General features: G+C 32.5%; 1 protein-coding gene across 4 annotated transcripts in view; it reads left to right on the top strand.

Moving 5' to 3' along the window:
- LOC145286207 (guanine nucleotide exchange protein SMCR8-like) overlaps positions 1-16,358 on the top strand; it is a 144,202-nt gene that overhangs the window by 50,795 nt on the left and 77,049 nt on the right. For all 4 annotated transcript variants that reach the window (XM_080135008.1, XM_080135009.1, XM_080135007.1 and 1 more), the window contains exons 4-8: positions 3,876-3,942; positions 6,631-6,713; positions 8,537-8,582; positions 11,544-11,628; positions 16,124-16,293. In XM_080135008.1, coding sequence (XP_079991134.1) covers positions 3,876-3,942; positions 6,631-6,713; positions 8,537-8,582; positions 11,544-11,628; positions 16,124-16,293 — 451 coding nt within the window. The remainder of the gene's footprint in view (positions 1-3,875; positions 3,943-6,630; positions 6,714-8,536; positions 8,583-11,543; positions 11,629-16,123; positions 16,294-16,358) is intronic.

Below are 16,358 nucleotides of genomic sequence, written 5' to 3'. Positions count from 1 at the left end.
TGGCCAGCGTTTGTGCATAAAAAAAATCAAACTTTCGTTTGGCCGTCTTCCGGCATTTTCTGTAATCCACCCGGATGTTTCAACGTCTTTATTCTGCAACATCTCATCTTTTCTCTTTATGTATGATGTGCATAAACCCTAACCTCGAATTAATTATACAAAGCTAATACCACATTTGGAAAACTTCTATAATGCTTTTAAAAAATTTTACTGAATAAAATTTTTTGTTTACTGTTGTTATAAAACTTTTGTTTTCAGTTGCATCTCTAGACAGGCAGACATATAGAATAATGCCATATCTATAAAAGTGAACGTGTGTGTATGTACATTTTTCCCTACGCAAAAACTCTGTCAATTTTTAGTCTACAGACTCGAAATTTGATGTACAGGGTACTGAGATTTGAGAAAATCTATGTGATCGATTCGGCCAGAAATTTGTCTGTTAAGGGGTCAAAGTTCAACGATTTGACCTTTGAGAACTTTATCAAACGCCTCCGACAATTTGGGGTCTAAACACTTGAAATTTTAGATATAGGTTCCTTGGACATGGATCTAACTTAATAACTTGAGTTGAGCACAAAATGATAAATTTTAATGGGTCATAATAGGGGTCAAAGTTTAAAAAAATTGTCAGCTTTTTTTTTTTTATTTTTGCTCAACATAGACCTCCAAACATCCGGGCAATGCCGGGCTGAAATGCTAGTACATATATAGAAATATATGTATATACATGTCAATAAATATATAAACTAATATGAATGTACACATATATATATATATATATATATATATACATATACATATCTATATACATGTATATATACATATACAGATATATCTACATATACACACATAAATATATGTATGCATATATATGCCTATATATATATATATATATAAATACATACATACACATATATATATATCTAAAAAAATGTGAAAATGTCTGTGTGCGTGTGTGTATAAAAGTGAAAATGTCTGTATGTCTGTCTACATTTTCCTATGCAATAACTCTGTCAATTTTAAGTCTACAGACTCGCAATTTGGTATACAAGGTATTGAAATTTGGGAAAGCCTTTGTAATCCGTTTTAGGCCAGAAATGTTGCTGTTAAGGGGTCAAAGTTCAACGATTTGACCTTTTGAGAACTCTACCAAACTCTTCCGACAATTTTGGGTCTAAACACTTAAAATTTTAGACATGAGTTCCTTGGACATCGATCGAACTTAACTGGATTTGAGTCCAAAACAAATGTTAAGTGGTCATAATAGGGGTCAAAGTTTAAAAAATTGACCACTTTTTTCTTTTCTTTTTTTTTTTTTTTTTTTTTTTTTTTTGCTCACCATACACCTCCAAACACCCGGGCAACGCCGGGCTGAAATGTTAATATATATATATATATATATATATATATATATATAATATATATATATATATATATATATATATATATTAACAACTAAAATCTCAATAGAAGGTGTGTATATAAAAACGATAGACAACCACAAAATTCGCGCATAAGCCTGAAGATTCCTAGAGTGGCATATATATATATATATATATATATATATGCCGATTAAGCTACACTGAATATTCCGCATTTTATCCACTCTAGGAACCTTCAGGCTTATGCGCGAATTTTGTGGTTGTCTGTCGTTTTTATATACACACCTTCTATTGAGATTTTAGTTATCCAATCAGCCAATGGTACAATAGGCCTTTGTCCGATAAGTGCATGTTTATTGGCTGATAGGAAGGGCGCGGTGGATACTAGAAAGCTGATTGGCTAACTAAAATCTCAATAGAAGGTGCGTATATAAAAACGACAGATAACCACAAAATTCGCGCATAAGCCTGAATAGTCCTAGAGTGGATGAAATGCAGAATATTCAGTGTAGCTTAATCGCCATATATATTTTATAACTTACTAACTAGCTCTACCTACGTATTGAGCACTTTTGAAGTAAATACTTAAAGTTTACGCATAAATTTATACTTTCGTATATTAATTTTATGTGAGTAAATGAAGTAGTTATGTGCAAAGATGAAAACCCAGAAATGGTTATCTGATAACTTTCACAACTTAACCATTCCTAACGTTCGCCTCCACCCCCACCTCTCAATTTTTACTTTTCCTGACTATAACTGTTGGATAGCGGGGTATCAAATTATTGATGAATAATATTTTGCTTGATTTGGACTGAAATGATAATGTGGACATATCAGCATGTTATTTTGAGGAGATAACAAATGCTTGTGCATGAGGGGTTTTAAACAATGATAGGAGACTATCTTCCATTGATAGAGATTAGACAAATGTATTTGAAGTGCATATAAAAACAACAGTCTATATAATGGGTATATATATGGCTCATTCCATGTCAAATCAACAAATTGGGGGGGGGGGGGGGCACAAACCATGTCCGGCACGGATTTTTTTCAAATTTGCTACGCTCTTAGATCTCCATGAAAGGAATTTAATGGCACTTGTTAAACAGCTCAAGGTCAAGGAGTTCCTGAGATATGACCTTGACCTTTTACAAAAATGTGAATTTTTATGAAGTGACCAACTTTATAAGACGATATCTCTGTTTATGGGCCTACAAAGTTCATTCATATATCATTTTAAAGTACTTGGATAGCTCTATAATTTTATCTGAGAATATTTTTTTTCAAGGTCAAATTAAAAAAGTTGACCTTGACCTTAACTTTTAACCTAAATTATCTCAAAAACCGTTCTTTCAATTTCTGACAGAAAATTTGTTCATATTATGACAGTATATATTCCAAATTTCGTGATGGGCCTTTCACTAGAACTATCGTTACAAGCGTTTTAAAGAAATGGGCAAATTAAAAATGGCGGAACGTAGTACCTGCGACTTCATATAAAACATTTTGATATTTCCCAATATGGTCAAGTTTGATATCTTTTCATGTATAAAATTTGCAACGGGTTTGATTATCAGATTCGTTGTCAGTGACCTCGAATACCTCTAAAAAAAAACAAATTAGAGCTGTCGGGGATCTGTTGTAGCGTAAGTTAACATTCACCCACCAAATTAACATAGAAACGTGAAACATTAATGTGTAGGATAACTAACATTTGTGAATTCCACCATTCTGGACAGATTTGTGAAATTTAACACTTTATTAATAAAAAAGATTAATCGGGTTTTCATTGTTTCAACAGCATATAAACAAACAAATATCAACGATGGTATGACATGTCTCTTTCTTCAAAACTTTTATTGAAAAAGGACGAAACATGTGTTAAGATGATGCAAGAATTAGGAATGGATATAATAAATTCAGGGAACTTCTGCCATTACTAATCAGCAGAGCATTATCAATATGGATCAAAGGGAAAAGTCTATCAGACATATGTATGCAGTGTAATGATGTATAGAAGAACCTGACCAATGAGGGTTGAAGACATGCATTGCATGGAAAGAAATGCTATGAAAATAATATGATGGATGTGTAATGTGAATCTTAAAGACCGCCTTAGTTCTGATGATCTCAGGGGAAGATTGAATCTGGACAGTATAGAGAGATATGTGCAGACGAGCAGACTTTGATGGTATAGCCACATTGAAAGAAGAGATGAGAATTTTTGGATTAGATGTAGAATATTTAAGATAGAATGTTCAGTTCACAGGGGAAAGCCAATAAGAACATGGGTGGAAGTGATAAAAATGAACCTGAGGAATAAATAAATACCTGGCCAGAGATAGGTTAGTTTATTAGTCAATTTCCTAAAACCGTCCAACACATGCCACCATGTAAATTGGGTGTTAAACAGATTATGGTAATGTTAATACATGTTCATATCAATCTCTCTTTAATTAAAAAAAATTTTTTTTTTTCATTTTTCAGTGGTTTTACACTTATTGAAGACAAGCAGGTTCTTTTATCTGAGACGGCTGAACATGTTTCTGCATATGTGAGTCAATCAGTTCATTTCTTTACTAATTGTACATACTCAACGTTGCCCAAGATGCAGTGAAATTATTTTAGGTTTCAATTTTCATCTGTATGCACATTTTTAAACTTAAGTTAAACAACTACTATTTATAACTCTTCAATTTAAAATGACTTGCTCCCTTCCTTGCTGATTTTTATTTTTAGCTGATTATTTAAAAATGTTTTATATATATTTCTGAGTCAGACTAAATAATTTTAAGGATATCATATTGCCAATAATACTTTTTTTTTTGTATCTTTTATCAGTTACTAAAAAATATCTATATGAAACTTAAAAAAAAAAAAAATAACATCTCATTAATGGGAATTAGGAATAGCGATTGACGAAACCAATGCATGGTTTAACATTTATGGTCTACCAGTAGCCTCTTATTTTCAGTATTTTTTTTTTTAATTTTGTTTTATTTTTTAGAACTTACGATTAGTTAATGGATCTAATTAAACTTTATCATCCCCCCCCCCCACTTTTTTTTTTTTTTTGTTATAAATATTTTAGAAATAATATCTCCTAGTATTTTGTTTAATAATTTTTATCATTTTGATTTTTTATTCTACTTTTAACTAGAATTTAAATGTGAAACCTCAGAACTATATATATATATATATATATATATATATATATATATATATATATATATATAACTTTCTCAATATCAAACATGGAGACTTAGACTTAAGCATCTGAAGAGGGTTTGAGTAAGGTTACATTGACTGAAAGGTTGTGCAAATAACACTGAAAATGGCAATATTAGTCCAATTAATCTAAATAATACAAACAATAACAAATTAAAAAAAAAAAATTGGCTAGTCAAAAGCAAAGTTTAATTTTTCAGCTTAAATGCTATTTGGGTCTGACTTTGAAAATCTGATAAGATAAGTTTATATGTTAAATTAGATTCATGTTCAGAAAGGAACCATTCAGTGCAATGAAACAAGTGGTTGTCAACCATTTTCTATCTAATCATACCTAGCACTAGCAGCACCAAACATATAAAACAACCTCCTTGGTATTAGGAATACTAAAAATAGATATGATACTACTAATGTATTCTATTATTTCTAATTGATAACTGAAGATAATTTGTAAAATCAAACAAACTCAGATGTCTGCTGTTTTATCTGATTGGCGTGTAATGCCTCCTCTGTCAATCACATCAACATGATATAAACCGCTTTCTGACATTTAAAATCCTACTTTGGGCTATAGACTAAAATTTATTTCCATAAATGGTGCTCAACTGAGCTTCAATCTCTGGTTGCTTCTTGTAAGTCATTCAAAGCAAAAACTTGCCCTCAATCGGAGCTGCAAAGAACTTTCCTTCCTCTGTGTGACTAATATCAAATGGAATTTCATGAACATGGTTTTTTCCAAGAACTTCCCATCTGAATTGCTTCCCTGTGAGCTACAATGTGGTTGCATTCAAATCTATAAATGGATGACGCTATCATTGCTACGTGTATAGTTTTTTTAATGTATAATTATCTTTTTTATTATCTGTTTTTGAGATGTGTCGCAAATTTATTCTGATGTATCTATATAAGGTAAATGTATAATGTACAATTTCTTTGTACAGTTTGTGTATCTAAGTTGAAATGGTTGTAAATAAAATTCATGTGAATCATATTAAAGTCATTGAATTTTTTAATATATTGCTCTAGGAACTGTTATTATATTCAAGTTAAATTTTGAAAAAATTTATTGAGCTAAACTGTGTGAATAATTATCAAGTTAAGAATTTATTTGAATATAATTCAGAATTTGTATAAAAGAATATATTTCTTGAAATATATGTTCCTTATAATCAGGGCTATGACAAGAGAATATTCTTATTCTTTTTGACTCTCGAGTATATATCCGACACAGTTAATCAATCGAAAACAACACCACTCTATAAAAAAACATTAGATATTAACTGATATATATACTTAAGAGTCCAAATAATAAAAAGAATATTCTCTTGTCATAGCCTTATTCATAATATAATTCAAATTGTTATAAATAATAAGCTCATAAGTTCCTTGCTTTGGATTTATCTAATCTTTTTGTTTTGTCTATTTGGTGCAATTTGTAACAATATTTCTTTGTCTCTGATGAGTAGTTTGATTGTACAATGAACCATATCTGCCATCATTACAACAAACTACTTGGCACACACTTATGAAAAAAGTATAGGCCTTTGTCTATAAGTAAAATGGTTTGAAAATAAAATAAATAAAAAAATAAGTCATGATTGTGGATTGATTTTGTATTTTTAGTCATTGGAATTTAACTCACCATTATATATATGTATATATATATATATAGAGAGAGAGTGTATTTAGGCAGCATTTTTTCATTCGGACAGACTTTGTTAAAAACAAAGCTTCTGTTTAGTAATACTATACATTTGATGTATATACGAAAAAATAAAAAAGGTATTACTAAACAGAAGCTTTTTGTTGTTTTTAACAATGTCTGCCTGAATACATCTCTCTCTCTCTATATATATATATATATATATATATATATATATATATATATATATATATATAATCAGTGAGATTTCTTGATATATAATGCATTGGGTGTATATTATATTATTCTTAAAGTTCAGAATGAATAATGTTTGTATTTATATATATATATTTTTTTCTAATTCATCCATAGGTCTACTATTTCATTTTATACGATTCCCAAGCTCGTGGATATGTGCGGCCATTCTGCATGGCTTATGTCACACCGGATTGTAGGTAAGGCAGATCTATTTTTTTTTTCCTCGATTTTATTTCATTCTTATCAGGCCAGGTTATCTTTAAGATTTTCTTAGACACAGGCCATTGGTATGGTTAAGGGAGGGGGTTGTCTGAACCCGATATTATATTATTACTATCTTTTAATGCTCAGTTCAGGTTTCTATAAGATTTAAAAACAATACTATTTTTCAATGTTCAATTCAAGAGGCAGTGTAATATCAGTAAAATTGTCATACCATCATTTCATGCATTTCTTTCTCTTTTTGGGGGAGAAGGAGGGGGAACATAATATATGTTTATCATACTCTCCTCCTAAGCATTACATTCTTTGAGGAAGTAGTTAAGTATCTGTTCTGTGGTTATATCATCCTCCCATGGATTACCTTCCCCTTTTGGGGGGGGGGGGTAGCAGGCATGAGATAGTGATATACTAGAAAAAAATTCTGTCGCATATTTTTGCTATTACTATTCTTAATCAATGTACTTGCTCTAGGCATTGAGGGAGGGGTTTTAGACATGGTGGAAGGTTGCACATACTTTGTGGATATAGCCATTTTTCAACTAGTTGATATGATTAATAGAGAACTTCAGCTTGTTGACATGGTTATGGGGAACTTTGTAAGTTTTGTGTCTTTGTTTTATCACCAGTTAATGATATGCTATGAATGTGTACCTCTGCAGTGATTAATGCTGAGTACTACCTAGTGGTCATAAAGAAGCCTTATGGAGCATAGCATAAATGCACATGTACAAATGCATGTGAAATGACATCACCAGTAGGGAAAAATAAAGACTTTAAAAAGTGATCACGTTAGAGATGGAAAGAACGTTCGAGATCATGTTGGAGGCATGAATGATGCTCGAAGACAATCATGTGGGTGATGTCACAGTCGTAACAATGAGGAAATAAATGTCGTCATTACAAAGAAAAAGCAAGTTGAAGTTCTTTTCTGTTTCTCTCTTTGTCTACTTTGTGACTGAGACTGCAACATGTTGGTTCCTGGGCTATGTTACACTTGGGCAGATCAAAAGGGATGAACAGTGGTTTAAACAGAGTGGATTAACTCCCAATGCTTCAAATGGCTTGTTGGAATAGTTGCAAGCACACTTTCGTGATCGCATCGTAGGTACAAAGTGTGATACTGAACGAGTTTCACCCTCACCGAACCTTAACCCCCTCCCCCCACATACACACACTGACTTTTATCTATGAGGTTATTACAAAGATGTCTATCAAAACAATCCCTACACTGTTTCTGAAGAAAACCATAATAGTCCCAATAAGATAGTGCCAAGAGAGGAGTCTGTCAGAGTTATTGACAACATGCATGTTGTTTCCAGGCGTCCTTATTATTAGAGATAAAAAAAAAAAAGACTGTTGGAGATTCATGACTGAAACCTGGTGGACAAGCCGGTTACAAACTGAAGTTTATCTGCATTAAATATGGTGGAATTGCATAAAAGATTGTGAATTAATAATTCCATGAGTGGCGTTTTTGCACAAGGAAGTTTTAAATCCTTCTAGTGATAGCCTCTCTATGAATTTGATAAAAAAAAAATGTTTAAATCTTTATTAAAAAGTTTTTATACTATAATGTAGATTTTGTGTTTGGATATTTGTATGAAAAATTGGAAATAATATTTAAAAGAAACCATTTTCTAAATTATTTTGGTTGTTAAATTTATGTTCCTTTTTAAATATCATTTCAACTTTTATTTACAGACACCAAATCTCTTTTATAGTAAGGTTTGTTATTTGTAGCATTCATATCATTTGTTATCATTATTTTATATTATTTATACTATTATCTTTTCTTCAGAAAGTTAATTACATTTTACAAAGAAATTCACAATGCATTCTCTAAGGTAAGTTATTATTTTTTTTATTGCTCTGTTTATATAAATATTAACCCCTTAGTTCTTACTGTCCTATAAATAGAACACCAAATAATTTCTTTTTAAAATATATAAGATAATATATAATTACTGCTTATGGCATAATTACTTTAAAGAAAGGATAAAATTCATCTGTATTAATCAACTTCTCTTAGAGAGTTATTGGAACCCTGTTAAAAAAATTCCTGTGAAATTTGCTAAAATTTTATTATAATAATGTGTATATATATATATATATATATATTATCAAACTGCATGCGCGTACTACCAATCAAGCTTGTGGAAGGTATGAGCCCTCATCTCCTCAATCTGCCTATTTATCGGTTAAATAAAACAACTATTTTATCCTAACAATTTGTTTAGTAAAAAAATGATTCCCAATATTACCATACTGCAGAACAAAATAAATTATAACTAACTAGCTATAGTATAAAATGGACTAGTGGTATAGGAGGAGACGATGGCTAAGTGGTTAATGATGCAGACTGAAAATCTGGGTATGTCAAGTTTTAATTCAGTTTGTGTCACAGAACCACTTTTATCAAACCAACACTTTTACCAGAAACGATAGCCCCTAGCAAACGATTAAGAATTAAGGCAAAAATGATATAATTATAATCGAAAACAGTCATTGTATGTTAATTTCATTAAAAAAAAAAAGGTACTTATGCATTTTGTCCACCGTTTTGAAAGAATAATGCTATTGTTTAAAAACCCATTCTTAACGTGAGGAGTGGAGGGGAGTGCTTTTTAACTATTTTTGCTCTTTGAACTAACAATTTAATAAATAAAAGGTACCATAAAAAATATAATAAACAAAAGTTATCAGTTGTCAGCCGCTGCGATTTCATTGGCTAAGTATTTCAGCACCTTCTGATGGTTTAGGTAAACTGCCCAGAATATGCTGACAATAACATGATCCCTAATCTGCATAAATACCTTTATTTTATTTGCTATTAATTAATTATTTATTGAAAACCAAAATGCAATAGTATAAAATTAAACAAAAGTTAAACTATTTTAATCAAAAAATTAAATCCACCAGAATACATTTTAGTTTGTCCATATACAAGTCGGCTATTATTAAGTTTTTAATATTTGATAGAAAAAAAAGAAGTAATTCATAACTTTTTGAAATTCCAAAGGAATGTGGAAGTTGTTAAGCTATCAAATAGAAAGTCATTTAAACTAACTTTGAAATTCTTACCAAATTCACAGTTAAAATAAAAAGATAAGTTTTGGAAGTTGTCCACATTCAACTATTGTACAAATAGCAATTTAAACAACATTTATACCATAACAACAATTAGTTATAATTTCATAATAATTTGATTTAATAAATAATGCGCAAAATGTGATGGGTGAGTACTTCTTTATCTATTTACTTCCTCCCCATGTTAGACACAAGGTCAAGTGTTGTTTTTCTTTTTTTTTTGTTTTGTTTTTTTTACACGGTGGTCACCACTTATCAAGGCCCGGAAGCCACTCAGGGATAAGGGTTATTGCAAGTACAGTACGTTAGTGTGGAGATTTGATGAAGTGTTTACTTAAGGTGGCGGTTCATTAGGAATTTGTTAACGTTGGATTGAAGACATCCAAGTTGTAGTCCGGTGGGAAGTAGGCAGACGGAACAATTTCACAGGCGTGCAGTTCTAAGAAAGAAGCTTTGTTCATGGAATCCGCGTTTTGATTTAGGCACAGATAAAGAGTGGGGGGAAATTTTTCACAGTGGATTCAGCTAGACGGGTGTTTTTCGTGAAAGATTGGCGAGGGGGGACCAGAGATTTGAGTTCAGATGAGCACCTGCCATGGAAATAAAAATAAAACAAGGATAGGCTCGCAACGTCTCTTCTGTGGGAGAGAGGTTGCAGGGTAGAGAAAAGGGCATCCCCCACTAAGCCACGAAGTCTATTTTGTACTCTGTCAAGGCAGGATAGGCTGTTTTTAGCAGCTCCTGCCCAGATATGGCAGCAGTATTCCATCCTTGGACGTATTTACAATTTATTATAATTATATTGCTTTAATGGATTGGGAAACCCAGAAAATTTTAACTTTTAAAAAACATTTGGAAGTGTATTTTATTCTTAAAATAAAAATAGAACAGCAAGTAAATAACATTTTATTGCAAATCTATAACGAGCCATTAAAAAGGTTTAATACATGATTTTTTGACAGAAGAAGAAAAACGTTTCCTTGAAATTCTTTTTTATAGGTTCATTAGCTAAAACCAAAGGAAAATTTCATAAATAGAAACAAGGAGATTCATCAGATAATTTTGTTAATAGATGTAGGCAACTTGCATGGGGATGTTTGTTATCTGATTCTGAACAACAGCAACCACGAATAATTGAACATATTATCATTAAATAAATTATTAATCACAAAATGATGTCTGTTACAATTTATCACATCTCAATAAAATAACATTATTACAGTTATCGTAGGGTAATTTCAATAAAACAGTATTTGTGCAATTTCCACACTGTGCTGAAATAATGACATTATTATTTAGAAAGGTATTCTTAACATAGAGAGGAGTTGCTTTTTTTTTTATTTATTTATTTTTAACTATTCTTTCACCTAAACAATTTAACAATTTAAGAAACAAAAAATACTATAAAAAATAATAATTTTAATAAATGAGATACCGTTTTCCAATTTTTGGCTACTATGATTTCATTAGCTACAACTGACAACTTATATATTCTGCCTGGAATATGCCACCTATAATGCGGTTGATATCCCGAATAATTGCCTTAAATTGCGCTTTGTACATGATTCTAAATAGGTAGTAACGAATGATGATTGTATTGACAAAGGAACCAGGTTAGTATTAGCGCTAGATTTTATATCTAGATGGGAATTTTATTTTTCTTTCAAATATTCATTTGAGTCGGCTATTTAAATTTTTTATTTTTTTTCAACTAAAAGGTTTCCCATAGTATCAAAGTTGGCAACCTCAGATTATTCGCAAATGAAATGAGACATCAACTCAGGGACTTGGAATACACTTATGGTAAGTTTGCACTTTTATATTACGTTTTGAAAGAGAAAGCAAGCTTATTTTCAAGTGTGTGTGTGTATATATATATATAATAATTTCTGTGAAAATGTTTTCATTTCTTTCAATTCTATTTCACCTTTTATTTATACCAATCTGTTAATTTATGAAGCTCAATCTAGTTACAGAGCATATAACAAATAAATGACAAAAGTATACATTTCAGATTTCAAGATGTTGACCATCTTATAATTCCTTTAAATATGTTGACATGCACAATTATTTATTTATATATATATATATATATATATATATATATATATATATATATATAAAAGCTAGCATCCCTATTGAATCAAATACTGATTTAATATTATAACACAGGAAGCAAATACTGCTTTTTTTATTATTTATGTGATCATACCCATTTATTTTTATTTTATTTTTAAAATTAAAAATTTCCTACTTTTCTGAAGAGTCAGTGCTGAAAATATTCAAAATTGACATGAATATAATTGTTTCTGTGCTATAAAACAGGTGATGTCAAAAGTGGACCATTTTACATGTTGAAATAAATAAATAGTAAGATGACTAACATCTTGGAATTTGGAATATAGCCGTTTTGCCATCTATTTGTACATGCTCTGTAGTTTAACATACATCGAGCTTCATAAATAAAAGGATTGATATAAATAAAGAGTGAAATATAATTGAAAAAGCATAATTTTCTCATATAATTTAAACAAACATTGTTAAAAATAACAGAGCTTCTGTTTAATTATCTTTTCTTTTTTTTTATATATTTTGTGTAAAAATACAAAAACTTAATGTGCCATAAGTGTCACAAACGTTTTCGATTCCACATTGAATCATCAGGTGAGAAGACAAATAAATGAGTGGAGGCTGGAGTGTGTATGTATATATATATATATATATATATATATATATATATAATAATAATATATCTTAGCAAGCTATTTGGTACAGCCCCGGGCAAAAGTGTAAACTTTTATCTTTCTACTTCTCTGTAGTCATCTTTCTATCTTTGTATCTCCGCTTTATTCCTCTGCCCAGCCAATTACTCTCTCTGAACATACACACCCGCACGCACACAACACCTTTTTATAGATTCCCCAAGGAATGAGTTTGCATAAAGGAAGTAACTTCTTGATTAAACAATCAGTTACTTCTCTTTAGTTAGTACATAAACTGGATGAAAAACTGACCTCCCCTGAAGAAGTCTGCACCAGTTGAAGATTATAGAATGAATAATTTCTAAATTTTAAATATTTTTCAGTCAGGACAATGCTGATCATCAACTTTGTGAGTGTTTGCTTTGTTGGTTTTGATTTTAGCCAGACATACATACAGACAACTGCCCTTTTATATAATAGAAGATATATTTCTCTCTTAATAATAATCAGTAATTTCTTGTCTGCTCTTCCCCATTCTCTCTTCAAATCAAATTTATTGAAAAAAAAAAAACATAGTAAAGTGCAGCAAGCCATGTGAATAAACACTTAGAAGATATGTTTAAACAATGTCTGAATGTTTTGTCTAAGGTAACCTCAACCCTGTATACAATAGACATTATTACCATCTGTGGTAGGCTGCCTCACAAAGTATAAACACAGATAGAGAATGCTGCACTTCCTCGAATTAGACAAAAGTGGCCATGGAACATGATCTGCTAGGTTCAGTAAAGGCCAGAACCTGATATCGAGGTGAACTCTGTCTCTGTGTAAAAGTTATATCCAAATTCTAGTTGATGTTTTTATGCTAGAAATGTGTCCACATGCATCCTACACTGTTAAAATCATCCAAAGATCAGTGGCCACAATGCGTCCAGTACTGCCTTAAACTGTTTAGTTGTCTGTAGGTTGACCACAGCTTCTGGAAGCCTTTTTCACAAAGCAACAACCTGAATTGAAAAAGACATTCCCCAATGATTTAACCGAAATCGTCTCTGGTATAGCTTCTCTGAGTTTCCACTAAGACTTTTCTACAGAACTGGTGTAAAGAGATCACAAAGCACATTGTAGTTGCTGTACATGATGTTAACAATTAGGATTAGGCCTCTATGCAGATGTCTATCTCCAATCATTGTTCAAAGAATTTGTGGAGTCCACTGACAATTATCATCTCTAGTCTCTGAACAAGATGATGGATATCAAACAGAATAGGGCAGTGAATCTTAGATTTATTTATTTTTTTTATTTATTTTTTTTTTTACATAGGCATCACCACATTATCAAGGCCAAGAGGCCACTCAAGGATAAGGGTTAAAGAGTGTACAGTAGAAATTGGACATTATAGTAATCATTAGTAATGAAAATTTGGTAAAGTTGATAACTTATATGGAACGGCTCATCAAGAACTTATTTACGTTAGACTTGAAGACAACCATATTGTAGTCAGCCGGAAAGCAGGAAAACGGAAGACAATTCCACAGGCGTGCAGTTCTATAAAAAAAGCTTTGTTCATGGAATCTACGTTTCGGTTTAGGCACAGATAAAGAGTGGGGGGAATTATTGATAGTGTTTACAGCTAGACGAGTGTTTCTTGTGAAAGTTTGGCGAGGGGGGACCATAGATTGAAGCTCATTCGAACACTTTCCATGAAAATAACGATACATCAGAGACAAACTCACAACATCTCTTCTGTGAGATAAAGGTTGCAAGGAAGAGAAAAGGACATCTCCTACGAGGCTACGAAGTCTATTTTGAACTCTATCAAGGCAGGCCAAGTCTTTTCTAGCAGCTCCTGCCCAGATGTGGCAACAGTATTCCATCCTTGGACGTACCTGGCTCTTATATAGATAGAGAATAGCATCAGCAGTGAGATATCTACCGGATCGATAAAAAGATCCCACCATTTTTCCAGCGGCCTTGGCAACAGATTTGATGTACGTGTTCCATTTAAGATCAGGAGTAATGGTCAAGCCAAGAAGTTTGTCAAAACTTGAGGCCTCCTGAAGACGAGAGCCATTCATTTCAATTGATGTCAGATGTGGATCAGAATGTTGATGATGTAAAGAGAGAAGCTTGGTTTTAGATGCATTAAAAGTAATCAGCCATTCTTTACCCCATTGTACTACGTGCTCAAGATCAGAGGAGAGAGAATTGGAGAGAACTTGGTCGTTTACTGTCTTAGATGTGCTACCATATATGGTAGTGTCGTCAGCATAGATGTCTACAAATGATGTAAGGATGTGATTTGGAAGATCATTAATGTAGATCAGGAAAAGAGTTGGGCCCAGGATGGACCCCTGAGGGACACCGGCATTAATACTGTGAGCTTCTGATTTTTGCCCCTCAACTACTACTCTTATGAACCTATCAGAAAGAAATGATTTAATAATTGAGAAGACATTTCCAGCAATACCATAGCTAGAGATCTTATGAAGTAAACCTTTATGCCATACCCTATCAAAGGCCTTAGATATGTCGAGCAATTGCCCTAGAAAGGTTGCCTCCGTCGAGAGATTTGCTAATCCTATGAGATATAACTGTAAGCACATCTGCTGTAGATCTAGCAGAACGGAAACCATATTGAGTGTCACTAAGAAGGTTATTTTTGTTGAGATGGTTGATTACTTCTGTATTTAACACAGATTCTAGCAACTTACTCATGACGCACAGGAGACTTATTGGCCTGTACTGAGAGGGTGATGAGCGATCACCTGAATTCTTAAATACAGGGCATACTGATGAAATTTTCCAGGGAGATGGGAAACTATTCTCCTTAAGACAACGTTTAAACAGTTCCAGAATGAGTGGCACCAGAGATATGTATAGTGGTGGGAAGATGTCAAATGTAACATTAGCAATGACAATAGATGAGAAAGAGCACACTGTGAGGCTTATTTGTCGCCTGAATGCATTGAGTAGTGGGAATAAAGGAGGAATCGAACATGATAGCCAAGTCTTTGACTGCTTTGTCTCATTTGAAATCAATTGGCTAGATTCAAAATTTCCTCTCCTCTATGTCTCTGTCTTTCTCCGCCTCTCGATGTCTCTGTCTTTCTCCGCCTCTCGATGTCTCTGTCTTTCTCCGCCTCTCGATGTCTCTGTCTTTCTCCGCCTCTCGATGTCTCTGTCTTTCTCCGCCTCTCGATGTCTCTGTCTTTCTCCGCCTCTCGATGTCTCTGTCTTTCTCCCCCCTCTCGATGTCTCTCTCTTTCTCCCCCCTCTCGATGTCTCTCTCTTTCTCCCCCCTCTCGATGTCTCTCTCTTTCTCCCCCCTCTCGATGTCTCTCTCTTTCTCCCCCCTCTCGATGTCTCTCTCTTTCTCCCCCCTCCTCCGCCTATGTCTCTCTTTCCTCTCTCTTTTCCTACCCCTTTCCCTTTCCATTTCTCCTCCCTCCTTCCACATTTCCTTCCTTTTCTCTATTTCTCTTCCCTCATCATTTCTCTCTATCTCACTTGTTTACAAAAGTGATCATTCCTGATATACCTGAGCTAACACATTTTTTCTTTGTTTTAAGGATTTTTTTTATTTCTACTTTCAGATTGTTTGACTAAATTATCAATGCAAGATGACATGTGCACTTCTCCACCACCATCACCAATGCCAGAAGAAGTGAGTGCAACGACAAACACTCCGTGTATTACAGCCCAAAGTGTGAAACTTTTGAAAGAAGAAACAGAAGTCATTTTGGAAGTTCTACGACAGAACAAGGTATGTTTGTCTTTTTTTCATTACTAAACATTTTCCATTTCTTTTTTAATATTATGTTTAATTAT

Source organism: Euprymna scolopes, chromosome 10 (genome assembly GCF_053919585.1).
Source record: "Euprymna scolopes isolate OS-2025 chromosome 10, ASM5391958v1, whole genome shotgun sequence".
Taxonomy (NCBI): Eukaryota; Metazoa; Mollusca; class Cephalopoda; order Sepiida; family Sepiolidae; genus Euprymna; species Euprymna scolopes.
Note: the sequence above shows the minus strand (reverse complement) of the source record. Positions and strands in the feature narration are given on the sequence as shown.